Consider the following 27,687-nt stretch of genomic DNA (forward strand, 5'->3'; position numbering starts at 1 on the left):
GGCCTGGAAAAGGGGGGGGCCTTGAAACTGCTACGGAAAGGCCTGGAACCTGCTATGGGGAGCCTTGAAACTGCTACAGAAAGATCTGGAACCTGCTGGGGGGGGCCTTGAAACTGCTACGGAAGGGCCTGGAACCTGCTATTGGGGGGGGGGGCCTTGAAACTACAAGGCTGTGTCTTGACCCTGATGTGGGGAATCCTTGAAACTGGTGGTGGGGGGTGGGGGGGGGGTGGGCTGAAACTAGTTGGGACCCTCTTGAAACTGCTACGTGGGGGCTCAAAACTGCTATGGGGGGGGGCCTTAAGACTGCTAGAGAAGGGCCTAGAACCTGCAAAGCTGGGAGGGGCCTTGAAACTGCTATGGGAGCCTTGAAACTTGGGGGAGGGGCCTTGAAACTGCTACGGAAAGATCTGGAACCTGCAATGGGGGGGGGGGCTTGAAACTGCTACGGAAAGATCTGGAACCTGCAATGGGGGGGGGGGGCTTGCAAATGCTATGGGGAGCCTTGAAACTGCTACGGAAGGGCCTAGAACCTGCAAAGCCGGGGGGGGGGGGGCGCGTTGAAACTGCTACGGAAATGCCTGGAAATGGGGAGGGGGCCTTGAAGCTGCTATGGGGAGCCTTGGAAACTGCTACGGAAGAGCCTGGAAGGGGGGAGCCTTGAAACTGCTAGAGAAGGCCTTGAACCTGCAAAGCCAGTGGGGGGCCTTGAAACTGCTATGGGGAGCCTTGAAACTGCTATGGAAAGGTTGGGGGGAGCCTTGAAACTGCTATGGAAGGGCCTGGAACCTGTTATTGGGGGGGGGGGGCCCTTGAAACTACAGGGCAGTGTCTTGACACTGATGTGGGGAATCCTTGAAACTGGGGGGGGGGGGGGGGGGGCCTGAAACTAGTTGGGACCCTCTTGAAACTGCTACGTGGGGGCTCAAAACATCTATGGGGGGGTCCTTAAGACTGCTAGAGAAGGGCCAAGAACCTGCAAAGCTGGGAGGGGCCTTGAAACTGCTATGGGGAGCCTTGAAACTTGGGGGAGGGGCCTTGAAACTGCTACGGAAAGATCTGGAACCTGCAATGGGGGGGGGGGGCTTGCAAATGCTATGGGGAGCCTTGAAACTGCTACGGAAGGGCCCAGAAACTGCCGGGGGGGGGTGGGGTCTTGAAACTGCTGTGGAAAGGCCTGGAAAGGGGGGGGGTGTCCTTGAAACTGCTGTGGGGGAGCCTCGAAACTGCTACAGAAAGGCGGGGGGGGGGGCGTTGAAACTGCTACGGAAATGCCTGGAAATGGGGAGGGGGCCTTGAAACTGCTATGGGGAGCCTTGAAACTGCTACAGAAGAGCCTGGAAGGGGGGAGCCTTGAAACTGCTACAGAAGAGCCTGGAAGGGGGGAGCCTTGAAACTGCTAGAGAAGGGCCTTGAACCTGCAAAGCCAGTGGGGGGCCTTGAAACTGCTATGGGGAGCCTTAAAACTGCTATGGAAAGGCCTGGAAATGGGGGGGTCCTTGAAACTGCTATGGAAAGGTTGGGGGGAGCCTTGAAACTGCTATGGAAAGGTTGGGGGGAGCCTTGAAACTGCTATGGAAAGGCCTGGATCCTGCTATGGGGGGGGGGGGCTTGAAACTGCAACAGAAGAGCCCGGGGTGGGGGGGGGGCTTGAAACTGCTATGGAAAGGCCTGGAAAAGGGGGGGGCCTTGAAACTGCTACGGAAAGGCCTGGAACCTGCAATGGGGGGGGGCCTTGAAACTGCTACGGAAAGATCTGGAACCTGCAATGGGGGGGGCCTTGAAACTGCTACGGAAAGATCTGGAACCTGCAATGGGGGGGGGCCTTGAAACTGCTACGGAAAGATCTGGAACCTGCAATGGGGGGGGGGCCTTGAAACTGCTACGGAAAGATCTGGAACCTGCAATTGGGGGGGGGCTTGCAAATGCTATGGAGAGCCTTGAAACTGCTACGGAAGGGCCCAGAACCTGCTATGGGGGTGGGGGGCCTTGAAACTGCTATGGAAACGGTGGGGGGGCCTTGAAACTGCTACAGAAGGGCCCAGAACCTGCTATTGGGGGGGGGGGGCCTTGAAACTGCTATGGAAAGGCCTGGAAAAGGGGGGGGGCCTTGAAACTGCTACGGAAAGGCCTGGAACCTGCTATGGGGAGCCTTGAAACTGCTACAGAAAGATCTGGAACCTGCTGGGGGGGGCCTTGAAACTGCTACGGAAGGGCCTGGAACCTGCTATTGGGGGGGGGGGCCTTGAAACTACAAGGCTGTGTCTTGACCCTGATGTGGGGAATCCTTGAAACTGGTGGTGGGGGGTGGGGGGGGGGTGGGCTGAAACTAGTTGGGACCCTCTTGAAACTGCTACGTGGGGGCTCAAAACTGCTATGGGGGGGGGCCTTAAGACTGCTAGAGAAGGGCCTAGAACCTGCAAAGCTGGGAGGGGCCTTGAAACTGCTATGGGGAGCCTTGAAACTTGGGGGAGGGGCCTTGAAACTGCTACGGAAAGATCTGGAACCTGCAATGGGGGGGGGGCTTGAAACTGCTACGGAAAGATCTGGAACCTGCAATGGGGGGGGGGGGCTTGCAAATGCTATGGGGAGCCTTGAAACTGCTACGGAAGGGCCTAGAACCTGCAAAGCCGGGGGGGGGGGGGGCGCGTTGAAACTGCTACGGAAATGCCTGGAAATGGGGAGGGGGCCTTGAAGCTGCTATGGGGAGCCTTGAAACTGCTACGGAAGAGCCTGGAAGGGGGGAGCCTTGAAACTGCTAGAGAAGGGCCTTGAACCTGCAAAGCCAGTGGGGGGCCTTGAAACTGCTATGGGGAGCCTTGAAACTGCTATGGAAAGGTTGGGGGGAGCCTTGAAACTGCTATGGAAGGGCCTGGAACCTGTTATTGGGGGGGGGGGGCCCTTGAAACTACAGGGCAGTGTCTTGACACTGATGTGGGGAATCCTTGAAACTGGGGGGGGGGGGGGGGGGCCTGAAACTAGTTGGGACCCTCTTGAAACTGCTACGTGGGGGCTCAAAACATCTATGGGGGGGTCCTTAAGACTGCTAGAGAAGGGCCAAGAACCTGCAAAGCTGGGGCCTTGAAACTGCTATGGGGAGCCTTGAAACTTGGGGGAGGGGCCTTGAAACTGCTACGGAAAGATCTGGAACCTGCAATGGGGGGGGGGGCTTGAAACTGCCACAGAAAGATCTGGAACCTGCAATGGGGGGGGGGGCCTTGAAACTGCTACAGAAAGGCCTGGAACCTGCAATGGGGGGGGCCTTGAAACTGCTACGGAAAGATCTGGAACCTGCAATGGGGGGGGGGGCTTGAAACTGCCACAGAAAGATCTGGAACCTGCAATGGGGGGGGGGCCTTGAAACTGCCACAGAAAGATCTGGAACCTGCAATGGGGGGGGGCCTTGAAACTGCTACAGAAAGGCCTGGAACCTGCTGGGGGGGGGGCCTTGAAACTGCTACGGAAGGGCCTGGAACCTGCTATTGGGGGGGGGGCCTTGAAACTACAAGGCTGTGTCTTGACACTGATGTGGGGAATCCTTGAAACTGGGGGGGGGGGGGGGGCCTTGAAACTAGTTGGGACCCTCTTGAAACTGCTACGTGGGGGCTCAAAACTGCTATGGGGGGGCCTTCAGACTGCTAGAGAAGGGCCAAGAACCTGCAAAGCTGGGAGGGGCCTTGAAACTGCTATGGGGAGCCTTGAAACTTGGGGGAGGGGCCTTGAAACTGCTACGGAAAGATCTGGAACCTGCAATGGGGGGGGGGCTTGAAACTGCTACGGAAAGATCTGGAACCTGCAATGGGGGGGGGGGCTTGCAAATGCTATGGGGAGCCTTGAAACTGCTACGGAAGGGCCTAGAACCTGCAAAGCCGGGGGGGGCCATGAAACTGCTATGGAAAGGCCCAGAACCTGCAAGGGGGGGGGGGGCGCGTTGAAACTGCTACGGAAATGCCTGGAAATGGGGAGGGGGCCTTGAAACTGCTATGGGGAGCCTTGAAACTGCTACAGAAGAGCCTGGAAGGGGGGAGCCTTGAAACTGCTAGAGAAGGGCCTTGAACCTGCAAAGCCAGTGGGGGGCCTTGAAACTGCTATGGGGAGCCTTGAAACTGCTATGGAAAGGCCTGGAAATGGGGGGAGCCTTGAAACTGCTATGGAAAGGTTGGGGGGAGCCTTGAAACTGCTATGGAAAGGCCCGGATCCTGCTATGGGGGGGGGGGGGCTGAAACTGCAACAGAAGAGCCCGGGGTGGGGGGGGGCTTGAAACTGCTATGGAAAGGCCTGGAAAAGGGGGGGGCCTTGAAACTGCTACGGAAAGGCCTGGAACCTGCAATGGGGGGGGGCCTTGAAACTGCTACGGAAAGATCTGGAACCTGCAATGGGGGGGGGGCCTTGAAACTGCTACGGAAGGGCCTGGAACCTGCTATTGGGGGGGGGGCCTTGAAACTGCTACGGAAAGGCCTGGAACCTGCAATGGGGGGGCCTTGAAACTGCTACGGAAAGATCTGGAACCTGCAATGGGGGGGGGGGCCTTGAAACTGCTACGGAAAGATCTGGAACCTGCAATGGGGGGGGGGCCTTGAAACTGCTACGGAAAGATCTGGAACCTGCAATGGGGGGGGCCTTGAAACTGCTACGGAAAGGCCTGGAACCTGCAATGGGGGGGGGGCCTTGAAACTGCTACGGAAAGATCTGGAACCTGCAATGGGGGGGGGGGGGGGGCCTTGAAACTGCTACGGAAAGATCTGGAACCTGCAATGGGGGGGGCCTTGAAACTGCTACGGAAAGGCCTGGAACCTGCAATGGGGGGGGCCTTGAAACTGCTACGGAAAGATCTGGAACCTGCAATGGGGGGGGGCCCTTGAAACTGCTACGGAAAGATCTGGAACCTGCAATGGGGGGGGGCCTTGAAACTGCTACGGAAAGATCTGGAACCTGCAATGGGGGGGCCTTGAAACTGCTACGGAAAGGCCTGGAACCTGCAATGGGGGGGGGCCTTGAAACTGCTACGGAAAGATCTGGAACCTGCAATGGGGGGGGGGGCCTTGAAACTGCTACGGAAAGATCTGGAACCTGCAATGGGGGGGGGCCTTGAAACTGCTACGGAAAGATCTGGAACCTGCAATGGGGGGGGGCCTTGAAACTGCTATGGAAAGGCCTGGAAAAGGGGGGGGGCCTTGAAACTGCTACGGAAAGGCCTGGAAAGGGGGGGAGCCTTGAAACTGCTACAGAAAGGCCTGGAAAGGGGGGGGGGCCTTGAAACTGCTATGGGGAGCCTTGAAACTGCTACAGAAGAGCACAGAAAGGGGGGGGGCCTTGAAACTGCTACAGAAGGGCCCAGAACCTGCAATTGGGGGGGGGCCTTGAAACTGCTGTGGGGGGCCTTGAAACTGCTACGGAAGGGCCTGGAACCTGCTATTGGGGGGGGGGGGCCTTGACACTGATGTGGGGAATCCTTGAAACTGGGGGGGGGGCCCTGAAACTAGTTGGGACCCTCTTGAAACTGCTACGTGGGGGCTCAAAAGTGCTATGGGGGGGGCCTTAAGACTGCTGGGGGGGGGGGGATCAGAACTGCTTGAGGAGCTCCAAACCGCAGCGGGCGGGGGGGGGGTATTGAACCAGCCGCGGTGGGGCTGGGCACCACGTGCAGGGGCCCTGGAGCCCGGGGGGGCCGGCTGGGGCCGGGGCACTCACGCGGGCCAGCCCTCGAAGGTGGAGACGGTGAAGAGCGCCATCATGCCGGCCAGCACGTTGTCGAAGTTGAAGTCGCTGTTGTGCCAGAGGCGCTCGCGCACCGTGGGGTGCCCCACGTCCCCGTCCTTGTACACGATGAAGGTGCCCCTGGGCGCCCGGGTCAGCCCCGCCGCCCGGGGGGGGCAGCTGGGGGGGGGCAGTTGTGGGGCTGGGGGGGGGGGGGTGTTGCGCACTTGCACTCTGCAGGCGTGTGCTTGGCCTCGTCCGTGCAGCTGTAGAACTTGCCCTGGGGGGAGCCGGGGGGGGGGGGTCAGCCCAGACCCCCCCCCCGCAGGAGCGACCCCCCCCCCCCCCCACGGCCCCGGCGCGGCGGCACCTTGAAGAGCTGGACCCCGATGCAGGCGAACATGAACTGCAGCAGCGTCGTCACGATCATGATGTTGCCGATGGTGCGAATGGCCACGAAGACGCACTGCACCACGTGCTGCCCACCAGTGACACCAGTGTCACCAGTGACACGTCCCCAGCACGCACTGCACCACGTGCTGCGCACCAGTGACACCGGTGACACCAGTGACATGTCCCCAGCACGCACTGCACCACGTGCTGCGCACCAGTGACACCAGTGACACCAGTGACATGTCCCCAGCACGCACTGCACCACGTGCTGCGCACCAGTGACACCAGTGACACCAGTGACACCAGTGACACCAGTGACATGTCCCCAGCACGCACTGCATCACGTGCTGCGCACCAGTGACACCGGTGACACCAGTGACACCAGTGACATGTCCCCAGCACACACTGCACCACATGCTGCGCACCAGTGACACCAGTGACACCAGTGACATCCCCCAGCACGCACTGCACCACGTGCTGCGCACCAGTGACACCGGTGACACCAGTGACGTGTCCCCAGCACGCACTGCACGTGCTGCGCACCAGTGACACCAGTGTCACCAGTAACGTCCCCCAGCATGCACTGCACCACATGCTGCGCACCAGTGACACCAGTAATGTCCCCCAGCACGCACTGCACCACGTGCTGCGCACCAGTGACACCCCCCCGGCATGCACTACACCGCAGGCTGTGCACCAATGGGCACCAGTAACACTCCCTGCAGCATGTGTTGGGTGACCAGTGCTCCCAGTATGCACCAACACCTGCTGCCCCCACACCAGTGCTCCCAGTTAACAGGCACCACTGCCCTCCACACAGCGTGCTATGAGAGCACCAGTAACGCCCGCCGCCCCCCCCCCCCCACCGCTCCCCGTGCCCCGGGGGCGGCGGCCCCAGCCCCTCCCAGTGCTCCCAGTCCCACCTTGAGGCCCTTGGCCCGGTTGATGGCTCGCAGGGGCCGGAGGACGCGCAGCACCCGCAGGATCTTCACCACCGAGATGGCGCTGGAGCTGCCGGCGGCGTCAGGCCCGGTGCTCCCGGTGCTCCCCCCTGCTCCCAGCAGCCCCCAGCGTCCCCGTCTCCAGTGCCCTGTGCCCCCCCCCCACTCCCAGCAGCCCCCCACGCACTCCCAGTACCCTTCTGTGCCCTCCCAGTAGCCCCAGCAGCACTCCCGGTGCCCCTGCAGCCCCCAGTGGCACTCCCAGTGCCCCCAGCAGCCCTCCCAGGTGCTCCCAGTACCCCGGCAGGCCCTCCCAGTAGCCCTACTGCCACTCCCAGTGCCCCAGCAGCCCTCCCAGTAGCCCTACTGCCACTCCCAGTGCCCCCAGCAGCCCCCAGTCGTGCTCCCAGTACCCCAGCAGGCCCTCCCCGTAGCCCCAGTCGTGCTCCCAGTGTCCCAGCAGCCCCCAGTCGTGCTCCCAGTGTCCCAGCAGGCCCTCCCAGTAGCCCCAGCAGCACTCCCAGTGCCCCAGCAGCACTCCCAGTGCCCCAGCAGCCCCCAGTCGCGCTCCCAGTGCCCCAGCAGCCCTCCCAGGAGCCCCAGAGAGCCGCTCCCAGTGCCCCAGCAGCCCTCCCAGGAGCCCCAGAGAGCCGCTCCCAGTGCCCCCAGCAGCCTCGGCGCTCACTGGATGCCGAAGGAGACGAGGGAGACGCCGACCACCAGCAGGTCGAGGAGGTTGAACCAGTTGCGGCAGAAGGATCCCTTGTGCAGGAAGGCGCCGAACGCCGTCATCTGAGGCAGGCCGTGAGCGCGGGCCTCCGGGCCCCGGGGCCCCGGCGTCTGGGCCCCTCCCTGTCCCCCATCGGCGTCCGGGACCCCCGGCGCCTGCGCGTACCTTGAGCAGGATCTCCACGGTGAAGATGGAGGTGAAGGCGTAGTCGAAATAGCCCAGGATCTGCGGGGGAGACAGGGGTGACCCCGACCACAGCCGCCCCCCCAGTGCCCCCCAGCTGCCCCCCAGAACACCCCACAGCTGCCCCAGCACCCCTGTGGTTGGGGCCGAGGGGGTCCCAGCGGCCCCAGCAGCCCCAGTTGCCCCCGTGGTTGGGGCCGAGGGGGTCCCAGCGGCCCCAGCAGCCCCAGTTGCCCCCGTGGTTGGGGCCGAGGGGGTCCCAGTGGCCCCAGCAGCCCCAGTTGCCCACGTGGTTGGGGCCGAGGGGGTCCCAGCGGCCCCAGCAGCCCCAGTTGCCCCCGTGGTTGGGGCCGAGGGGGTCCCAGTGGCCCCAGCAGCCCCAGTTGCCCCCGTGGTTGGGGCCGAGGGGGTCCCAGTGGCCCCAGCAGCCCCAGTTGCCCACGTGGTTGCGGGGCGAGTGGGCCCGCACGGGGTCCTCGGCGGCCAGCGAGACGCTGCTGAGGATGATGAAGACGAGGATGAGGTTGGTGAAGACGTGGTGGTGGATGAGCGCGTGGCACCGCACCCGCAGCCTGGGGAGGGCGACGGGCTCAGGGCGCCACCCGGCCCAGTCCGCCCAGTCTGCCCAGTGCCCACCAGTGGCGCCTCCCCCATCCCCATTAGTCCCAGCCCCGCAGGTTTCCCAGTCTCCCCGTACGTCTTCCCAGTTCCCCCATATGCTGTTCTTCAGTGCTCCCAGTCCCAGTGCCCTCAGTCCCACTGCTCCCAGTCTCAGCCCTCCCAGTGCCCCCAGTGCTCTCAGTCCCACTGCTCCTAGCCCTCCAGTTTCCCCAATCCCAGCCCTCCCAGTGCCCCCCAGTCCCATGTCCCCAGTGCTCCCAGTCCCGCTGCTCCTAGCCCTCCAGTTCCAGCCCTCCCAGTGTCCACAGTCCCAACTGCCCCAACCCCAGTCCCCCCAGTCCCAGTTCCCTCAGTCCCAGCCCTCCCAGCCCCCCCAGTGCCAGCCCCCCAGTGCTCCCAGTGCCCCCAGTCTCACGGGTTGGTGCTGCCCAGCAGGAAGAAGGCGCTGCCCTCGGGGATCGGCACCACCTTGGGCTTGGGGGGCTCCTCCAGGGGCTCCAGCCGCGGCCCCCCCAGGCTGTCCCGCTCCCCCCCGGCCTCCTCCTCGCCTGCGGGGACCCAGGCGTCCGGGCAGCACGCGCACGCCAGGACCCCGGCGACCGGGGCCCCCGTCCACCTCACCGCCCCCGGGCCCCGGCGTCCGGGAGGGCTGGCACCTACCTTCTTCGCTCCCCTCCTCCTCTTCCTCCTCCTCCTCCTCCTCCGGCTCCCCCTCAACCTGGGGGGGGGATGAGCACACGTGCACACGCGTGTAGAGACGTGCGAAGGCCGTGCACGCGCACGGGGACGCTCCCGTCCACGCTCACCTTCACGCTCACATCCCGGCTCCCCGCGCTGGCCTCCGCCTCCCCGGCCTTGTCCCTGCGGGGTCAGAGGGGCTCAGCCGGGACCCGGGCGTCCGGGTGCCCCCGCGCTCCTCCCCCGCGGGGACCCGGGCGTCCGGGTGCCCCCCCGCCCCGGGGGCCCAGGCATCCGGGCTCACTTCTTGCCGTCGGAGCCCGAGTTGATGTTGTCGGCATCCGCCAGGTTGTCGACGGCGATGGCCAGGAAGACGTTGAGGAGGATGTCTGGGGAGGTGGGGATGAACCAGTGCTCCCAGTTCCCCCTGCCCATGCTCCCAGTGTCCTCTCAGTGCCTCCCAGCATCCCCCACCCCTTCCCAGTGCCTCCCAGTGCACCCAGCCCCTCCAGTGCCCAGGCCCCCACATCTCCCATCACCCGCGGCCCTGTTCCGAGTCCCCGCAGTCCCTCCTTATCCAAGCTCAGTGCCCCCAGTTACCCCAGTGCCCCATTCCCAGCTTCCCCAGTCCCCCTTGTCCCCCCCAGTCCCTGCTGCGTCCAGCCCCAGTGTCTCCAGTTATCCAGTACCCTGTTCCCAGTCCCTGCTGCGTCCTGCCCCAGTGTCTCCAATCACCTGCAGCACCATTCCCAGTCCCCCCACTCCCTCCTGTATCCAGCCCCAGTGTCCCCAGTCACGCACGGCCCCGCTCCCAGTGCCTCCAGTCCCTCCTGTGTCCAAGCCCAGCGTTCCCAGTCACCCGCAGTCCCGTTCCCAGTGCCCCCAGTCCCTTCTGTGTACGAGCCCAGCATTCCCAGTCCCGCCAGTCCCTCCTGTGTCTGAGCCCAGCGTTCCCAGTCACCTGCAGTCCCGTTCCCAGTGCCCCCAGTCCCTCCTGTGTCCGAGCCCAGCATTCCCAGTCACCCGCAGTCCCGTTCCCAGTGCCCCCAGTCCCTCCTGTGTCCGAGCCCAGCGTTCCCAGTCACCCGCAGTCCCGTTCCCAGTGCCCCCAGTCCCTTCTGTGTCCGAGCCCAGCGTTCCCAGTCACCCGCAGTCCCGTTCCCAGTGCCCCCAGTCCCTCCTGTGTCCGAGCCCAGCGTTCCCAGTCACCTGCAGTCCCGTTCCCAGTGCCCCCAGTCCCTCCTGTGTCCGAGCCCAGCGTTCCCAGTCACCCGCAGTCCCGTTCCCAGTGCCCCCAGTCCCTCCTGTGTCTGAGCCCAGCGTTCCCAGTGCCCCCAGTCCCTCCCGTGTCCGAGCCCAGCGTTCCCAGTCACCTGCGGTCCCGTTCCCAGCGCCCCCAGTCCCTTCTGTGTCCAAGCCTGGCATTCCCAGTCCCACCAGTCCCTCCTGTGTCTGAGCCCAGCGTTCCCAGTCACCTGCAGTCCCGTTCCCAGTGCCCCCAGTCCCTCCTGTGTCCGAGCCCAGCGTTCCCAGTCACCCGCAGTCCCGTTCCCAGTGCCCCCAGTCCCTTCTGTGTACGAGCCTGGCGTTCCCAGTCACCTGCAGTCCCGTTCCCAGTGCCCCCAGTCCCTCCTGTGTCCGAGCCCAGCGTTCCCAGTCACCCGCAGTCCCGTTCCCAGTGCCCCCAGTCCCTCCTGTGTCCGAGCCCAGCGTTCCCAGTCACCCGCAGTCCCGTTCCCAGTGCCCCCAGTCCCTTCTGTGTACGAGCCCAGCGTTCCCAGTCACCCGCAGTCCCGTTCCCAGTGCCCCCAGTCCCTTCTGTGTACGAGCCCAGCATTCCCAGTCACCCGCAGTCCCGTTCCCAGTGCCCCCAGTCCCTCCTGTGTCCGAGCCCAGCGTTCCCAGTCACCTGCAGTCCCGTTCCCAGTGCCCCCAGTCCCTCCTGTGTCCGAGCCCAGCGTTCCCAGTCACCCGCAGTCCCGTTCCCAGTGCCCCCAGTCCCTCCTGTGTCCGAGCCCGGCGTTCCCAGTCACCTGCAGTCCCGTTCCCAGTCCCACCAGTCCCTCCTGTGTCTGAGCCCGGCGTTCCCAGTCACCTGCAGTCCCGTTCCCAGTGCCCCCAGTCCCTCCTGTGTCCGAGCCCAGCGTTCCCAGTCACCCGCAGTCCCGTTCCCAGTGCCCCTAGTCCCTCCTGTGTCCGAGCCTGGCGTTCCCAGTGCCCCCAGTCCCTCCTGTGTCCGAGCCCAGCATTCCCAGTCACCTGCAGTCCCGTTCCCAGTGCCCCCAGTCCCTCCTGTGTCCGAGCCCAGCGTTCCCAGTCACCTGCAGTCCCGTTCCCAGTGCCCCCAGTCCCTCCTGTGTCCGAGCCCAGCGTTCCCAGTCACCCGCAGTCCCGTTCCCAGTGCCCCCAGTCCCTCCTGTGTCCGAGCCCAGCGTTCCCAGTCACCCGCAGTCCCGTTCCCAGTGCCCCCAGTCCCTCCTGTGTCCGAGCCCAGCGTTCCCAGTGCCCCCAGTCCCTCCCGTGTCCGAGCCCAGCGTTCCCAGTCACCTGCGGTCCCGTTCCCAGTGCCCCCAGTCCCTCCCGTGTCCGAGCCCAGCGTCCCGTCACCCGCGGCCCCGCTCCCAGCGCCGCCGGCGCCACGCACAGTTGCCGCAGATGAAGAGGATGACGAAGTAGACGCAGACCAGCATGCCGGGGAAGACGGGGCCGCCGTAGGCCATGATCCCGTCGTACATCACCGCGTTCCAGTCCTCCCCCGTCAGGATCTGCGGGCGCCCCCCGCACCGGCGTCACCCCGGGGCCCCCCCGGTGCTCCCAGCACCAGCCCGCCAGGCCGGGGGGCTTCGGGGTACCTGGAAGACGGTGAGCAGGGCCTGGGGGAAGGTGTCGAAGGTGCTGCGCTTGGTCTGCGTTTCGTCGAAGCTGAAGCGGCCCCCGAAGAGCTGCATGCCCAGCAGCGCGAAGATGATGATGAAGAGGAAGAGCAGCAGCAGCAGCGAGGCGATGGACTTCATGGAGTTCAGCAGGGAGCCCACCAGGTTGCTCAGCGAGGCCCAGTGCCTGCGGGGGCGGCGGGGGCTCTACCGGCAGCACGGGCAGGGCGCCGGGGCGTCCCCCCCCCCCCGCACCTGGTGACCTTGAAGACGCGGAGCAGGCGGACGCAGCGCAGCACGGAGATGCCCAGCGGCTCCATGGCGCCGCGCTCCACCAGCGCCGTCTCCAGCACCCCGCCGCACACCACGAAGCAGTCGAAGCGGTTGAAGAAGCTGGCGAAGTAGCAGCCGGGCCCCAGCGCGTACAGCTTCAGCAGCATCTCAGCGGCGAAGAGCGACAGCAGCGCCTTGTTGGCGTAGGCTGCGGGGAGGGGGCCGGCGCTCGCACCCGGGCGGCCCCCCGCGACGCGGCCGCCGGGCCCAGGCGCCCGGGAGGGGGGCGGCGGCGGCACCTTGGGTCTGGGTGAGCCAGGGCGGCTGCCCGTGGTGCTCGGAGGCGATGGTGAGCGTGTTGAGGAACACCAGCAGCAGCACCGTCCAGTAGAAGGACACCGACTTCACCGCCCCCCGGCACCGGCGCCGCAGCAGGCGGTTCAGCCGCCGCAGCCGCCGCCTGCGGGGACGGGGGGGGCCGCGGCAGGGGGTGGGGGGACGGTGGGTCTGGGGGGCCTCCCTGTGCCCCCCCTCCCTGTCCCCCCTCTCGCCCCACTCACCAGAACTTGGTCTTCGTGATCTTGCCCCTGGGGGGGGACAAAGGCAGAGAGTTACCCCTGCCCTGGGGGGCCCTGGGGCTGTGGCGGGGCTTACGGGACAAGAGGGGGCCATAAATGGCCCCATGGGTCAGTGTGGGGGGCCCAGGGGGGCCGCAGGGACTCCTGGGGGTCTCAGGGGTCAGTGTCGGGGTCCCAGGGGGGCTGTAGGGGCTCCTGGGGGTCCCAGGGGTCAGTGTCAGGGTGCTGGGGGGGCCATAAGGGCTCCTGGGGGTCCCAGGGGTCAGTGTCGGGGTCCCAGGGGTGCTGTAGGGGCTCTTGGGGGTCCCAGGCGTCAGTGTTGGGGTCCCGGGGGGGCCATAAGGCCTCCTGGGGGTCCCAGGGGTCAGTGTTGGGGTCCCAGGGGGGCCGTAGGGGCTCCTGGGGGTCCCAGGGGTCAGTGTCGGGGTCCCAGGGGGGCCATAAGGGCTCCTGGGGGCCCCAGGGGTCAGTGTCAGGGTCCCAGGGGGGCCGTAGGGGCTCCTGGGGGTCCCAGGGGTCAGTGTCAGGGTGCTGGGGGGGCCATAAGGCCTCTTGGGGGTCCCAGGGGGGCCGTAGGGGCTCCTGGGGGTCCCAGGGGTCAGTGTCAGGGTCCCAGGGGGGCTGTAGGGGCTCCTGGGGGTCCCAGGGGTCAGTGTCGGGGTCCCAGGGGGGCCGTAGGGGCTCCTGGGGGTCCCAGGGGTCAGTGTCAGGGTCCCGGGGGGGCCGCAGGGGCTCCTGGGGGTCCCAGGGGTCAGTGTCGGGGTCCCAGGGGGGCTGTAGGGGCTCCTGGGGGTCCCAGGGGTCAGCATCAGGGTCCCAGGGGGGCTGTAGGGGCTCCTGGGGGTCCCAGGGGTCAGTGTTGGGGTCCCAGGGGGGCCATAAGGCCTCCTGGGGGCCCCAGGGGTCAGTTTGCGGGTCCCGGGGGTTGGGGGGGGGATCCCAGGAGGCCTTGTAGACCTGTTGGGGGGGGGCATGGGGTCCCGGGGGGCCATGGGGGATCCCAGGGGATCCCAGTGACGGAGGGGCCCCTCCCGGGGCTCACAGGCAGCGGTCGCAGGCGGTCGGCTGGGCCTCCTCGTCCCCCGCGGTCTCCGTGTTCACCGAGGTGGTCTCGCTCCCAGGGAGGCTGGCTGGGGTGGGGGGCAGCGGTGAGAGCCGCGCGCAGCCCCCCGCGTCCGGGGCGGGGGGGAGGCGGCGCGCACGGCGTTACCGTGGGTGTCGGTGGAGTGACTCGTGTGCCGCAGCCACTTCAGCCGGGGCTTCCGCTTCCCCATGAGGTCCTCGGCCGTCAGCCCTGGGGGAGCGGGGGCAAGCGGGTCGCGCGGGGGGGCAAAGACAGCGGCGCGGGGACACGGCACGGGGTGGGGGGGCCGCCCGGCCGCTCACGGTGCTTCTCGTGCTCCCCGTCGTCCTCGTCGGGCTCGAGGTCCTCGGCCTGGGTGATCCAGTCCATGTAGCCCCGGAGATCCTCCTCCAGCTGCTGCTTCTCCCGCAGCTTCTGGAAGTCGCCGCGGGCCTTCGCCTTCTCGCGCTCCTTGGAGAACTCCCTGGGGGCGGCGGGGGGGGGGTCATGAGCGCCGGGGGCCCCCGCGCTGCGCCCGCCAGCCTCGCCCCCGCTCACCCGCTCAGCACCCCCAGCACCAGGTTGAGCACGAAGAAGGAGCCGAAGATGACCAGGCTGACGAAGTAAATCCAGGGCAGCTCGTGGCCCATCGCATCCTGCATCTACGGGGGGGCGAGGGGCGTCAGCGGGGGGGTTCAGGGCCCCCGCGGGCGGCGGGGCCCCCCCGGCTCACCCAGTAGAGGACGTCGGTCCAGCCCTCCATGGTGATGCACTGGAAGACGGTGAGCATGGCGAAGAAGAAGTTGTCGAAGTTGGTGATGCCGCCGTTGGGGCCCTCCCAGCGGCCCCGGCACTCCGTGTTGTTCTGCACGCAGGCCCGGCCGTGCCCCGAGAAGGCGCAGGGCGACGGGTCGTCCTCCGACTCCAGGTCTGGGGGCGCGGGGGGGGATCGGTGAGCCGGGGGGCTCCGGGGGGGCGTCCCGAGCGTCCCCAGAGGTTGTGGGGGTGCCCTATGCGGCACCGGGGTTTTTGGGGGGGGGGGCGGGGGCGCCAGGGCCCCCTCACCGGAGCCGATGAAGAAGCAGGTCTTGTGCATGCGGCCGATGAAGAGCTCGAGGCCGATGATGGCGTAGATGATGATGACGAAGAGGACGAGCAGGGCGATGTGCAGCAGCGGCACCATGGCCTTCATGATGGAGTTGAGGACGATGTGCAGGCCTGCGGGAGGCGGCGGCTGCGAGGGGGGGCCCACACGCGCGCACACGCATGCACACGCACACGCCCACGCCCACGCCCCGCGCGACGCCCGCCCGGCACTCACTGGGCACGCCGGAGACGAGGCGGAGGGGCCGGAGCACGCGGAAGGCGCGCAGCGCCTTGACGTCGAAGCCGCCCGGCTTGCCGCTCATGTGGTGCGCGTCGCCGGGCTTGTGCGACGCCTGCTCCAGGATCACGCTGAAGAGCCTGGGGGGGGGGGGGGGGCGGCAGCGCTCGCCGGGGCGCCGGGGCCCAGGAATGCCCCCCCCCAGGGCACCGGGGGGCTGCTGGGGCAGTTATTGCCCCCCCGGGACAGGGGCAGGCAGTTTCCCCCCTTGACGTGGGGCAGTTCTCCCCCCCCGGGGCGGTGGTCCCCCCCAGCGGCCACCCCCTCACCCCACGATGACGATGACGAAGTCGAGCAGGTTCCAGCCGTTGCGGATGTAGGCGCTGGGGTGCAGCACCAGCCCGTAGGCGAGGATCTTCAGGAAGGTCTCCACCGTGAAGATGATGAGGAAGACGTACTCCACCTGCTCCTGGGGCCGGCGGCGGGTGAGCCCAGGCGTCCGGGGGGCTGCCCCCGCGCCCTCCGCCTCCCCCGCTGCCCTTCCCAGCATCCTCTGCTGCCCAAGATCTCCGCTATGGACAAGGGGCCCAGGCGTCCGGGGGGCTGCCCCCGCGCCCTCCGCCTCCCCCGCTGCCCTTCCCAGCATCCTCTGCTGCCCACGATCTCCGCTATGGACAAGGGGCCCAGGCGTCTGGGGGGCTGCCCCCGCGCCCTCCGCCTCCCCCGCTACCCTTCCCAGCATCCTCTGCTGCCCACAGGCTCCGCTATGGACAAGGGGCCCAGGCGTCCGGGGGGCTGCCCCCGCGCCCTCCGCCTTCCCCGCTGCCCCGCTGCCCTTCCCAGCATCCTCTGCTGCCCACAGGCTCCACTATGGACAAGGGACCCAGGCGTCCGGGGGGCTGCCCCCGCGCCCTCCGCCTCCCCCGCTGCCCTTCCCAGCATCCTCTGCTGCCCACAGGCTCCACTATGGACAAGGGACCCAGGCGTCCGGGGGGCTGCCCCCGCGCCCTCCGCCTCCCCCGCTGCCCTTCCCAGCATCCTCTGCTGCCCACGGGCTCCGCTATGGACAAGGGGCCCAGGCGTCCGGGGGGCTGCCCCCACGCCCTCCGCCTCCCCCACTGCCCTTCCCAGCATCCTCTGTTGCCCACGGGCTCCGCTATGGACAAGGGGCCCAGGCATCCGGGGGGCTGCCCAGTCCCCTCCTCCCCCCGCCACGGCTGCGTTGGGCACGAGGGACCCAGGCGTCCGGGGGTCACAGCCTAGCCCCCTCCTCCAGGGCTCTCTGGGGAAGCGGGGGCCCAGGCGTCCGGGCCGTGGCTGGGGGGAGGGGGTTGGCCGCACAGAGAAGGGACCCAGGCGTCCTGGCCAGCCCCGCTGTGGGGGAAGGGCGCTAAGCCGGGATTAGCGCCCCCGCGGCGCTGCCTAAGCAGCTTAGGCGCACGGCACACGCGTGTGCGCGGGGACATGCGTGGCACACGCCCCGGGGGCCCTGGCGTCCGGGCACCCCCGCTCCGCCCCACAGCCCCCCCTCGGGGGTCCCCGGCACCCGGGTGCCCATGTTCCCCCCCGCAGGGCTCCTCGGGGCACCCCCGCTGCTGGGGCACCCCCGCAGGTCCCCCATTGCCTCTCGCACCTGAAGCGGCTTCGCTAAGCTGCCTCGTTAGCGCTGATGCCTTAACGAGCTCAACCAGCACCTGACTGGGACCAGCTGAGGACACTCAGCGCGGCCCAGTGAGGCCGGGGGACACCTGGGCCCCTGGGGGAAGGGCACAGGCTGGGGTCCCCGGGCCACCCGGACGCCTGGGCCCCCCAGGGGGGCGGGGAGGGGCACGTGGGGGGTCCCCGGGGCCCTCACCAGGTTGTGGTTGGCAGCGTTGGAGTCGTCCTCGGGGAAGGGGATGTAGACGCCCAGGGCCACGCAGTTGGCGAAGATGGTGACGAGGATGAGGATGTCGAAGGGCCTGGGGGCCGTGGCGTTACGGGGGGAGGGCCCCCCCCGGCAGCGCCGTCGCGCCCCGTCCCCCCGCGCCCCCCACTCACTTCCACTCGACGATGCTGATGGCGGCACGGCGGATGGGGTTGTTGAGGCGGAGGCAGAAGAGGGCGCGGGGGGAGCGCGGGACCCCCCCCGAGCCCTGGCCCTTGTGCTTGGCGTGGGGCGGGCGCCGGTGGCGGGTGCCGGGGGGGGTCCCCCCGCCTGCCGACCCCCCGGGCCCCTCGCCCACCGGCCACCCCAGGGGCTGCCCCATGGCCTCGGCAAAGGACGGCAGCTCCTTGGGGGGCCCTGGGGTGGGGGAGCACAGTCAAGGGGGTGCACGGACCCCCCCACCCCCTCCTGGCCCCCCCCGGGGTCTCCTGGGACCTCCCTAGACCCTCTTGAGCCCACAGGAACTCCTTACAACCTCTGGGACCCCCAGAGCCCCCCAGGGACCCCCCCAGAGCCCCAGTATGTCCCCACAGTCCCCCCATCCCCTCTAGGGCCCCTGCCCCCCAGAGCCCCAATATCTCCCCACAGTCCCCCCCATCCCCTCTGGGACCCCCCCAGAGCCCCAATATCTCCCCTGAGTCCCCCCAAACCCTCTAGGACTCCCCTGAACCCCGATATCTCCCCAGGGTCCCCTCATCCCCTCTGGGACCCCCTCAAAGCCCCCATATACCCCCAAAGACCCCCCCAGGGGCTCCCCATATCCCCTCAGGGCCCCCTGAACCCTGTGCCAACTCAGGGCCCCCCTCCCCAACCCCCAGACCCCCCCGGACACTCCCAGTGACCCCTTTGCACTCACCGTTTCCATTCTCCTCAGACTCTGACATCGTGAGGGGCGTCGGGGGGGGGTCTGGGGGGGGTCGGGAAGTATCTTGGAGGTATTAACAGGGTCTAAGAAGTATCTAGGACAAGTTGGGAGAATCTGGGGGAGTCTCAGACGTATTTGTGAGTTTCCGGGGGGTGTCCAGGGTGTTTGGGGATAGCAGGGAGCATCTAGAGAAGGTTGGGGGCGGGGGGTAGGAGGTTTTGTGGGCCCTGGGGTGGCTCCTGGCCCTCCCCAAGGCTCCTCCTGCGGCCCCGGCTTGTAGCTGCCGGGAGATTAACGGCTTAGAGAAGGACTGTGTGAGAGGCAGGGCCAGTGACACGCAGCCCACGCGTGTGCGGGATGGGGCCAGGGCACACACGTGTGTTGCACAGGGACAGGGCGCATATGCATGTGTGGGATGGGACCAGGGCACAGACACGCATGAGGGGGACACGGCTGGGGCACACACGTGTGAGACACAAAATGGGGCCACACACGTGAGAAAACAAAATAGCACACACGCATAAGGGAACAAAACGGGGGTCATGCGTGTGAGGGGACAAAATGGGGCACAGGTGTGAGGGGACAAAATGGGGGTCACGCATGTGAGGGGACAAAATGAAGCACATGCGCAAGGGCAAAGAATGGAACACGTGTGAGGGAACAAAATGGGGAACACGCGCAAAAGAACAAAAAGAGGCGCCCGCGTGAGGAGACAAAATGGGGCCATCCGTGTGAGGAAACAAAATGGGGAACACACGTGAGGGACAAAGAGAGACTCCCACGTGAGGAGACAAAATGGGGCCACCCGTGTGAGCAAACAAAATGGGGAACGCGCGTGAGGAACAAAAAGAGGTGCCCGCGTGAGGAGACAAAATGGGGCCATCCGTGTGAGGAAACAAAATGGGGAACACGCGTGAAGGAGAAAAAGAGACTCCCACATGAGGAGACAAAATGGGGCCACCCGTGGGAGGAAACAAAATGGGGAACACGCGTGAGGAACAAAAAGAGGCGCCCGCGTGAGGAGACAAAATGGGGCCATCCGTGTGAGGAAACAAAATGGGGAACACGCGTGAAGGAGAAAAAGAGGCGCCCACGCAAGGGGACAAAATGGGGAACGTGTGAGGGGACCAAAAGCCCGCGCGAGGGGACAAAATAGAGCCACCCGTGTAAGAAAACAAAATGGGGAACACGCGTGAGGAAAGAAAACGGGAACACACGTAAGGGAGAAAAAGAGGCACCCGCGTGAGAAAACAAAATGGGGAACACAGGTGAGGAAGAAAAAGAGGCACCCGTGTGAGAAAACAAAATGGGGAACGCGCGTGAGGGACAAAAAGAGGCGCCCGCGCGAGGGGACAAGATGGCGCCGAGCCGCCTGAGGAACGAGCCGCCACCGTTTCCCGCCTCACCGCGCCTCGCGCCTCGCGCCGGGCGGACTCCGCGTTCCCGGCGTGCCCCGCGCCGCCGCCCGCCGCGGACTCCGCTTCCCGGCGTGCCCCGCGCCGGGAGGACTCCGCGTTCCCGGCGTGCCCCGCGGCGCGTCCCGTGATCCCCGGCGGCGCTGAGGGGCCGGAGCGGGGTGAGCGGGACCGGACCCTTCCCGGAGCCCCCCGCGCCGGTCCCGAGGACCTCTCGGAGGGCGTTGGGGGGGATTTGGGGGTCCCCGCTCGCCCTGAGGCCCCCTCCCTGCCCCAGCCTCCCCCCCGCGGGCTCTGCCCTCCCTCCCTCCCTCCCTCCCTGCAGGTTTCGGGGCTCCCCCCTCCCCTATAAGCCCCCCCCCGCCGCCATGGAGGAGGTCGACAAAATCCTCATCCACTCGCTGCGGCAGGCGGGGACGTGAGTGGGGGCCTGGGACAGGCCTGGAGGGAGTGTCGGGGGTCCCGGGGGGGCTCCGGGGGGGGGGAGATGTGGGGGTGGATTGGAAGGAGATGGGGGGGGATTGGGGCTCCAGAGGGGCTGATGGGGGGCTGGGTTAGGGAGACGTAGGGGCCCCCAGGAGCCCTGGGGTGATCTAAGGGGGGCCAGGAGGATTTGGGGACCCCCAGGTGCTCTGGGATGCCCAGGGGGGCTCCAGGAGGATGTGGGGACCACCCAGGTGCTCTGGGAGGGGGGTAGGAGGAGTGGGGGACCCCCCAGGTACTCTGGGATGCCCTGGAAGGGGCCCAGGAGGATTTGGGGACCACCTGGGTGCTCTGGGAGGGGGGTAGGAGGATTTGGGGACTGCCCAGCTACTCTGGGAGGCCTTGGGGGGGCCCTAGGAGGATTTGAGTGCACACAGGGATGATGGGGGAGCCCTGGGGGTCCCGCCAGTGACTGGGGGGGGCACCTGCCCCCCACGACCTCCGCCAGGCTGGTGCCCCCCGAGATCCAGAGCGTGCGGGACTTCCCGCCGGAGCTGGTGGTGGAGGCGGCGGTGCGCTGCGTCCGCGTGGTGCGCCCGGCCTTGGGCGCCCCGCTCAGCACCCTCCTGCCCCCCGGCATGTCAGCCCGCTTCCGCCTCGCCTCCGACCTGGCCAGCGCCTGCCAGGTAGGGCCCCGGCGCCCCACGGCCGGGGGGGGGGGACACGCCGCGGCACCTGGGCGGCCCCCCCACGGCGGCCCCGCTCTGCCGCAGGAGCTGGGCTTCGGCGGCGACGTGGGCTACCAGACCTTCCTGTACAGCTCCGAGCACGACACCCGCCGCCTCCTGCTCTTCCTCGTGGAGAAGCTGCCGCGGGACGAGGCCGGCGGGGGGGCAGAGCCCCCAGGTACGGCCCCGGGGCGGGGGGCAGGGAGCTCCCTGGGGCTGCCTGGTCCGTGGGGTGCTCGTGGGCCCCCCCGACCGCCCTCCCTCTGCCCCCGCCCCAGGGAAGTCGGGGCCGCTGCTCCGGGCCATCGGCGCCCGCATCCGGGACCAGCTGGTGACCCCCTGGGTGCCCCCCTGCTGCCGCACCCCCCACCTCCAGCGCCTGCAGGTGAGTCCTGGGGGGGCCCCGTGGCCTTGAGCCCCCCCAGCCTGTCCTCTGCCCCTTTCTGGGGGTCCCCTAGGCCCCCCCTAGCACTTGGGGGTGACCCCAGGCTTCCCTCTGCCCCTCTCTTTTCCCAGCGTCCTGTTCTCCCTGTCAGCATCCCTGTATTGTTTTGGTTGAGGGGGATGATTGATAATAAATAAGTTATTTTTGTCTAGGGTACGGGTCATCTCCGTCCCTTTTCTACTTGCCCCCTGGTTCTGCCCCACACTGGGGGCCCCCCAGGTAGGGGCTGGGTCGGGGGGAGGCTTTGGTGGGTGGGGGAGCCTCTGGGGGGCTGTTTGGGGTGGCAGAGGGAGGGCTGGAAGGTCTGGGGGGGCATAGGGAAGGCTAGGGGATCTGGGGGGGGGGTCGGGGAGGCACAGGGAGGTCTGGGAGCTTGGGGGAAGCATATGGAGGGCTGCGGGGTGTTGGGGGGCCATAGGGAGGGCTGGAGGGTCTGGGGGGTTTTGGGGGGCACAGGGAGGGCTGTGGAGTTTTGGGGGGCACAGGGAGGGCTGGGAGGGCCATGGGGGTTTGGGGGGAGCTGCATGGCTCACGCCCTGTCCCCCCCCCCCCCCCCAGAGTTGCAGGAGTACTTCAGGGGGGCGGCCCCCCCCGTGCCCGCACAGCCTCCCCGGCCTGCCGGGGCCCCCCCGGCGCTGCTGGAGACCCACGCGGCCCAGCTCAGCGCCCGCCGCGACTGGGAGGCCGAGTGGGGGGGCACCGGGCTGGCCTCCCGCCTGCCCCCCCAGGTGAGACCCGGGGAGGGGGGACCGAGCCCCCTTTCCTGCCCCCAGCGGGCACCGTGGGTCTGACTCCTTGCTCTTGCCCCCCTGCCAGGAATACGTGGGGCGGAAGCAGCTCCGGGCCCGGCTCCGGGCGCTGGAATCCCTGCGCCAGGCCTGCCCCCCTCGGCCCCACAGCCCCCCCGAGGGGCCCTTGGACCCCGCCTGGCTCCAGGGGGCCTTCGGGGCTGGGGGGGGGGCTGGGGGGGCGCTGCCCAAAGGCTCCCGTTTCACCCGCACCCAGCACCTGACCCACGAGCAGGTAGGGGGCTGCCGGAGGTGTGGGGGGGCCACGGGATCGCAGAGCTGGGGCACTCGGTGATTGGATGGGGGGTTGTTCATTTTGGTCCCTACTGATGGCTGCAGGAGCAGGGAGACTGTGGGGAACAGCCGCTATAGTGGGGCAGAGAGGGGGCTGTAGGTCAGGGAGAGGGCTGATGGGGGGGCTGTGGGGCAGCAGGGTCTGCCAGCGTCCTGGTCTCACCTCTGTCATCCCCTCAGGACCCCCAGATATTGCTGCAGCAGGTCCAGGCGGCTGCTGAGACCCTGCCGCCCTCGAAGAGCTCCGAGGAGGTGAGGGCGCTGCGTCCTGATCGTTGTTCACTCCAGCCCTACCGATGGCTGCGGCCAGTGTGTGTTCACTCTGGACCCTACTGATGGCCCCGATCGGGCCGTCAGCCGCCCTGCGGAGCCCCGCGGTCCCCCTCTCATGGCCCGGTCCCCCAGGGCGCGGGGGCGCGCCAGGCCGGGGAGGCGGCCGCGCTGGAGGCGACGCTGGCCCAGCTGGAGGCGGCGATCGAGGGCCGGCGCGGGGAGGCGCGGGACGCCCAGCTGGGGCTGGCGCAGGTGGAGGCGGAGGTGCGGCAGGGCCGCCTGGCGCTGGGGGGCCGCCGGGACGCGCTGCGGCTCAAGGCGCGGGCCCTCGAGCTGCTCCCGGACGCCCACGGCAACATGGCCAAGCTGCAGGTGGGCTGCGGGGCAGTTTGGGGGGCAGGGGCCTACCTGGGGGGCAGTGTGGGGGCACGGGGGCTGGTCTGGGGCAGATCTGAGGCCATTTGGGACAGTCTGGGGGCACAGGGGCTGGTCTGGGGTCAGTTTGGGGCTGTTTGGGGGCACGGAGGCCGGTCTGGGGGCAGTTTGGGGGCACAGGGGCCGGTCTGGGGGCAGTTTGGGGGCCTGGGAGCCCAGTCCAGGGGCAGTTTGGGGCCGTTTGCAGGTGAAGGGACCCAACTTGGGGCCATTTGGGGGCCACTTTGGGCAGTCTGGGGGCACGGGGCCTGGTCTGGGGGCAGTTTGGGAGGGCAGGGGCAGGACTGGGGGCAGTTTGGGGGCTGCTTGGGGCAGTCTGGGGGTACGCGGGCTGGTCTAGGGGCTCTTTGGGGCAGTGGGGGCCGGTCTGGGCCTGGTTTGGGGGCACGGGGTCAGGCCTGGGGGCGGTTTGGGGGGTTTCGGGCCCGTTTTGGGGGTGCTGACGGGCGCCCTGGCAGCTGGTGGTGGAGGCGAGCAGCCGGCGCATCGTCAGCCTGGCGGGGCAGTGGGAGCGGCACCGGGGGCCCCTCCTGGCCGAGTACCGGCACCTCCGGGCCCTGCGCGACTCCGCTCAGGTGAGGGGCTGGGGGGGGGTCCCGGGGGGGTTGGAGTCCCTTCCTGGGGGTTGGGGACTCTGGGGTCCCTCCCTGGCACGGCCGGGGGTGCTCTGGGGTCCTGGCGGGGCTTTCTGGTCCCCCCCCGGGGGTTTGGGGGGTCCCCGGGGGAGTTGGGGTCCCCCGGGGGGGCTTGGGGGGTGGCTCCCCATGGTGCCCCCGCAGCTGGAGTCGTCGCGGCGCCTGTCGGAGATCCGGGCACTGCACGAGCGGAGCCGCTCGGCCGCCGCTGAGGCCCGGCGCAAGGAGGAGCTCTGCAAGCAGCTGGTGAGCGCCGCCGGGGGCGGGGCTTGCACGGGGAGGGGGCGGGGCTTGCACGCGCGCCCGCGGCGCCCGCAACAAGAGCGACCGCTGCACCTGCGGCAGGGGGGTTTTGCACGAGGTTTATGGCACGTTTCGGGGCGGAAAACCTCTCACGGCGCGTAGGGGGGGTGGGGGGGGGCATGATGCCCTGGTGTGTCACGCGGGCAGCCCCCCCCTCACCGCGGGGGCCCCCCCCCGTCCCTGTAGGTGCTGGAGCTGGAGGCGCTGCCCCGCGACGTCTCGCGCGCCGTCTACACCCGCCGCATCCTGGAGATTGTCGGCAACATCCGCAAGCAAAAGGAGGAGATCGGCAAGGTGGGGGGGGGCTGGGGGGGTGGATTCCCCCCCCGACCCCATTTTGGGGGGGCTCTGGGGCCCCCAAAGGGGCCAGGGGTCCTTGGGGTGGGTGGGCCTGCCCCAGACGGGTCCTGGGGGCATTCGCCCCCCCAAGTGCTTGGGGGGGGAGGCCCTGGGGGTACTTGCCCCCCCTAGGCCCCTCAGGGGCTCCCTGGACACCCCAGAGGGTTTTTGGGGGGGTCACGGGGGCTCTTGGGCCCCCCCTGAGCCCCCAGGGCCCCCCAGATCCTGGTGGACACGCGGGCGCTGCAGAAGGAGATCAACGCGCTGGCGGGGAAGTTGGAGCGGACCTTCAGCGTCACCGACGAGCTGCTCTTCAAGGTGGGGGGGCCGGGGGGGTGGGGGGCTGCATGACGCTTCCCCCCCCCCCCCCAAGTTTCATCCCCCCCCTGTTTCCCCCCATTTCCCCCCCCACGTCGTCAGGATGCCAAGAGGGACGAGGTGGTGAGGAAGGCCTACAAGTACCTGGCAGCGCTGCACGAGGTATGGGGGGGGCTGCGGGATGAGGGAAGGGGGAGGTGGGGGGGGCTGTGGGATGGGGGGGCCACGGGGAGGTTTTGGGGGTGCTCCCACCCCCTGTTCTCCCCCCCCCCCCCAGAACTGTGCCCAGCTCATCCGCACCATCGAGGACACTGGCACCATCCAGCGTGAGATCCGCGACCTGGAGGAGCAGGTGGGGCTGGGACCTCTGGGGGGGGGGGGGGGTTACGCTGGTCTTTGCGCCCCCCCCCCCCAGCTGATTTGGGGGTGTTTTTCCCTCTTCGCCCCCCCCAGATCGAGGGGGAGACGAGCGCGAAGCCCCCTGCCAGCCTCGACCGCATCCTCAGCGACTGCCGGGCGCTGCGGGAGGAGAACGCCGCGCTGGCCGCCCGCATCCGGCACGCCTGACCCCAAAGCGGGGTGCCCCCCCCCCAAGCACGTACGCACCCCCCCCAGCTGATGGCGGGGGGGGAGGGCGGCTCCTTCGTGGCTTCAATAAAGGCCCGGTGCAGCGGTTTCGGGGCATCGTGTCACCTTTCGGGGGGGGGGGGTTCAGCTCGGGGGGGGCAGGAGGCACTTGAGGTCGCAGTCCCTGGGGGGGGGGGCAGCGGGGCATCACGGGGGGGTCCGGGCCCCCCCGCGCCCCCGGCGCCGTTTGGGGTGGCCCCCCCGTACCTGGGGTAGCGCTGCCCCCGGCGGCGCCCGAACTCGGCCTCGTCCACGGTCCACACGGCGCCCCGCGCGTTCTCCACCCGCACGAAGCACTTGTGCAGGCTCAGGTTGTGCCGCACCGCGTTCTGCCCCGGCGGAACGGGGCCAAAAGCGGCCGTTTTGGGGCCAGCCGTGTCCCGTCCCCCCGCCCCGCAGACAGGTGGGGGGGGCTGGGGGCAGGTTGGGGGTAAATGACCGGGATTTGGGGGCCCCAAATTCCGGGTGGCCATGTTGTGTGGGGGGAGATTTGAGGGTAAAGTGGTGAGTTTGGGGGCCCCACCTTCCAGGTGGCTGTGTTGGGGGGGGCAGGGGGAGGTTTTGGGGTCAGAAAGGGCAGATTTGGGGCCCCACCTTCCAGGTGGCTGTGTTGGGGGGGGCAGGGGGAGGTTTTGGGGTCAGAAAGGGCGGGTTTGGGCCCCACCTTCCAGGTGGCTGTGTTGGGGGGGGCAGGGGGAGGTTTTGGGCTCAGAGAGGGCGGGTTTGGGCCCCACCTTCCAGGTGGCTGTGTTGGGGGGGGCAGGGGGAGGTTTTGGGGTCAGAGAGGGCGGGTTTGGGCCCCACCTTCCAGGTGGCTGTGTTGGGGGTGGGGCAGGAGGTTTTGGGGTCAGAAAGGGCGGGTTTGGGCCCCACCTTCCAGGTGGCTGTGTTGGGGGGGGCAGGGGGAGGTTTTGGGGTCAGAAAGGGCGGGTTTGGGCCCCACCTTCCAGGTGGCTGTGTTGGGGGGGGCAGGGGGAGGTTTTGGGGTCAGAAAGGGCGGGTTTGGGCCCCACCTTCCAGGTGGCTGTGTTGGGGGGGGGCAGGGGGAGGTTTTGGGGTCAGAAAGGGCGGGTTTGGGCCCCACCTTCCAGGTGGCTGTGTTGGGGGGGGCAGGGGGAGGTTTTGGGGTCAGAGAGGGCGGGTTTGGGCCCCACCTTCCAGGTGGCTGTGTTGGGGGGGGCAGGGGGAGGTTTTGGGGTCAGAAAGGGCGGGTTTGGGCCCACCTTCCAGGTGGCTGTGTTGTGGCGGAAGTACCCGAACATGCGGCTGAACCAGTGGTAGATCTCGCCCAGGGTACGCTGGCGCTGGGGGGACTCCAGGATGGCCTGGGGGGACAGGGGGGGTCACAGGGGGCTCCAGGATGGCCTGGGGGGACAGGGGGGTCACGGGGGGCTCCAGGGTGGCTGGGGGGGGGCATGAGGGCTCCAGAGGGTCACAGGGGTGCAGGGAGGGCCGTGGGGGGGGGGGATACAGGAAGGTAGGGGGCCATGGGAGGGGGGGGCTTCAGGCTGACCGGGGGGGCACAGCCAGGGCCGGGGGGGGATCACAGGGAGGGTTTGAGGCCAAAGGGGGGGATGGGGACAAGGGGGGCTCCAGGGGGGCCCGGGGGGTCACAGGTGGGATATGAGGTCGGGGGCGCAGGGAGGGGACATGGGGGGGTCACAGAGGGGCTATGGGGACGGGGGGGGCTATAGGGGCTGCGGCGGGGTCACTCACCCAGCGGATGAGCATGGCGTAGGTGTAGGGGGGCCGGGCCGTGCTGAGGCGGTAGTACTCCAGCTCTGGGGGGGGGGGTGTCAGTGGTGGCCCAGGCATCTGGGCCCCCCCTTGCCCCCCCCCCCCCCCCCCCCCCCCCCCCCCCGTCTGAGTCTCACCTGGGCAGTGGCCACCGCGGGGCCAGGGGTGCCCCGGGGGGGGCAGCAGGCTCCGGGGCTGCCCGTCTGCCCTGGGGGGGGCCGCAGCTGGGCCCTTCCCGGGGGCGGCCCTGGGTGGGGGGGTCACATGCAGGTGAGGGGCTGGAGGTGCCCGCAGGGGGGGGCCAGCCCAGGCCCCTGGCTGGGGGGGGGGGGAAGGGGGTCCTAGCCCCCCCGTTTCGGGGGCAGCCACCCTTACCGTGCCGGGGGGGCCCCTGCGGAGCAGCTGGGCCTGCAGGAGCTCCAGGCGGTGCCGCTCGCGGGCCAGCTGGGGGGAGGCAGTTAGGGGACGGGGGGGTCCACTGGGGCTGGGGGCCCCCCGGTCCCCCCCTTACCTGCTGCTCCAGCTCCCTGGATCCGCTCCAGCTGCCGCAGGTACTGAGCCACCTCCCCGGGGGGGCAGCGGGGCAGCCTGGGGGGGGGACAGCGGGGCGAGGACCCAGGCGTCCAGGCGTCCCCCCCCCACCCCCAAAGGGACCCAGGCGTCCCCCTGCTCACCTTGGGGGCTGGGCGCCGCTGGGGGGGTCGCTCCTGGCAGGGGGGGGCGAGGGGCCCCGGTCACGCCCAGGGGGGTCCTTGGGGCCCCCCTCGAGCATGGGGAGACC

The 27,687-nt window shown here is 68.4% G+C and overlaps 3 protein-coding genes across 5 annotated transcripts in view; 1 reads left to right on the forward strand and 2 right to left on the reverse strand.

Annotated features, from left to right (window-relative positions):
- The window catches only part of LOC135325405 (voltage-dependent L-type calcium channel subunit alpha-1F-like), a 29,502-nt gene extending 11,337 nt beyond the window's left edge, over window positions 1-18,165 (reverse strand). Inside the window, 27 exon segments of the mRNA XM_064503421.1 lie at window positions 5,692-5,838; window positions 5,925-5,977; window positions 6,068-6,175; window positions 7,014-7,101; window positions 7,717-7,823; window positions 7,927-7,986; window positions 8,387-8,516; window positions 8,981-9,113; window positions 9,226-9,283; window positions 9,372-9,426; window positions 9,548-9,632; window positions 11,888-12,008; window positions 12,096-12,303; window positions 12,372-12,597; window positions 12,689-12,849; window positions 12,950-12,976; window positions 14,010-14,097; window positions 14,178-14,261; window positions 14,354-14,514; window positions 14,589-14,692; window positions 14,764-14,960; window positions 15,096-15,248; window positions 15,352-15,494; window positions 15,684-15,823; window positions 17,210-17,315; window positions 17,395-17,638; window positions 18,138-18,165. Coding sequence (XP_064359491.1) covers window positions 5,692-5,838; window positions 5,925-5,977; window positions 6,068-6,175; window positions 7,014-7,101; window positions 7,717-7,823; window positions 7,927-7,986; window positions 8,387-8,516; window positions 8,981-9,113; window positions 9,226-9,283; window positions 9,372-9,426; window positions 9,548-9,632; window positions 11,888-12,008; window positions 12,096-12,303; window positions 12,372-12,597; window positions 12,689-12,849; window positions 12,950-12,976; window positions 14,010-14,097; window positions 14,178-14,261; window positions 14,354-14,514; window positions 14,589-14,692; window positions 14,764-14,960; window positions 15,096-15,248; window positions 15,352-15,494; window positions 15,684-15,823; window positions 17,210-17,315; window positions 17,395-17,638; window positions 18,138-18,165 — 3,215 coding nt within the window.
- Window positions 18,166-19,637: 1,472 nt separating this feature from the next.
- Window positions 19,638-25,217, forward strand: CCDC22 (coiled-coil domain containing 22). 3 transcript variants are annotated; one of them, XM_064503440.1, is made up of 16 exons: window positions 19,638-19,722; window positions 20,493-20,670; window positions 20,758-20,890; window positions 20,991-21,097; window positions 21,310-21,376; window positions 21,716-21,885; window positions 21,974-22,180; window positions 22,420-22,491; window positions 22,645-22,884; window positions 23,406-23,522; window positions 23,727-23,828; window positions 24,072-24,179; window positions 24,447-24,542; window positions 24,645-24,704; window positions 24,820-24,894; window positions 24,996-25,217. In XM_064503440.1, exons 2-16 carry the CDS (start codon window positions 20,623-20,625, stop codon window positions 25,107-25,109), a joined length of 1,716 nt encoding a protein of 571 aa, XP_064359510.1. In that variant the 5' UTR covers window positions 19,638-19,722; window positions 20,493-20,622; the 3' UTR covers window positions 25,110-25,217. The 3 variants fall into 3 exon arrangements, with proteins under 3 accessions (XP_064359510.1, XP_064359509.1, XP_064359511.1); XM_064503439.1 differs by having other exon boundaries at window positions 19,649-19,979; XM_064503441.1 differs by lacking the exon at window positions 22,645-22,884 and having other exon boundaries at window positions 19,649-19,979.
- Window positions 25,177-27,681, reverse strand: FOXP3 (forkhead box P3; the record flags this gene model as incomplete). Its single annotated transcript, XM_064503422.1, is given in 9 exon segments — window positions 25,177-25,293; window positions 25,377-25,498; window positions 26,393-26,494; window positions 26,886-26,950; window positions 27,044-27,224; window positions 27,282-27,350; window positions 27,418-27,432; window positions 27,434-27,494; window positions 27,581-27,681. Coding segments are annotated over 9 exon segments (756 nt in total), but the record flags the coding sequence as incomplete, so codon positions are not given.
- Window positions 27,682-27,687: the final 6 nt, after the last annotated feature.

This window comes from Dromaius novaehollandiae, chromosome 37 (assembly GCF_036370855.1).
Source record: "Dromaius novaehollandiae isolate bDroNov1 chromosome 37, bDroNov1.hap1, whole genome shotgun sequence".
NCBI lineage: Eukaryota > Metazoa > Chordata > Aves > Casuariiformes > Dromaiidae > Dromaius > Dromaius novaehollandiae.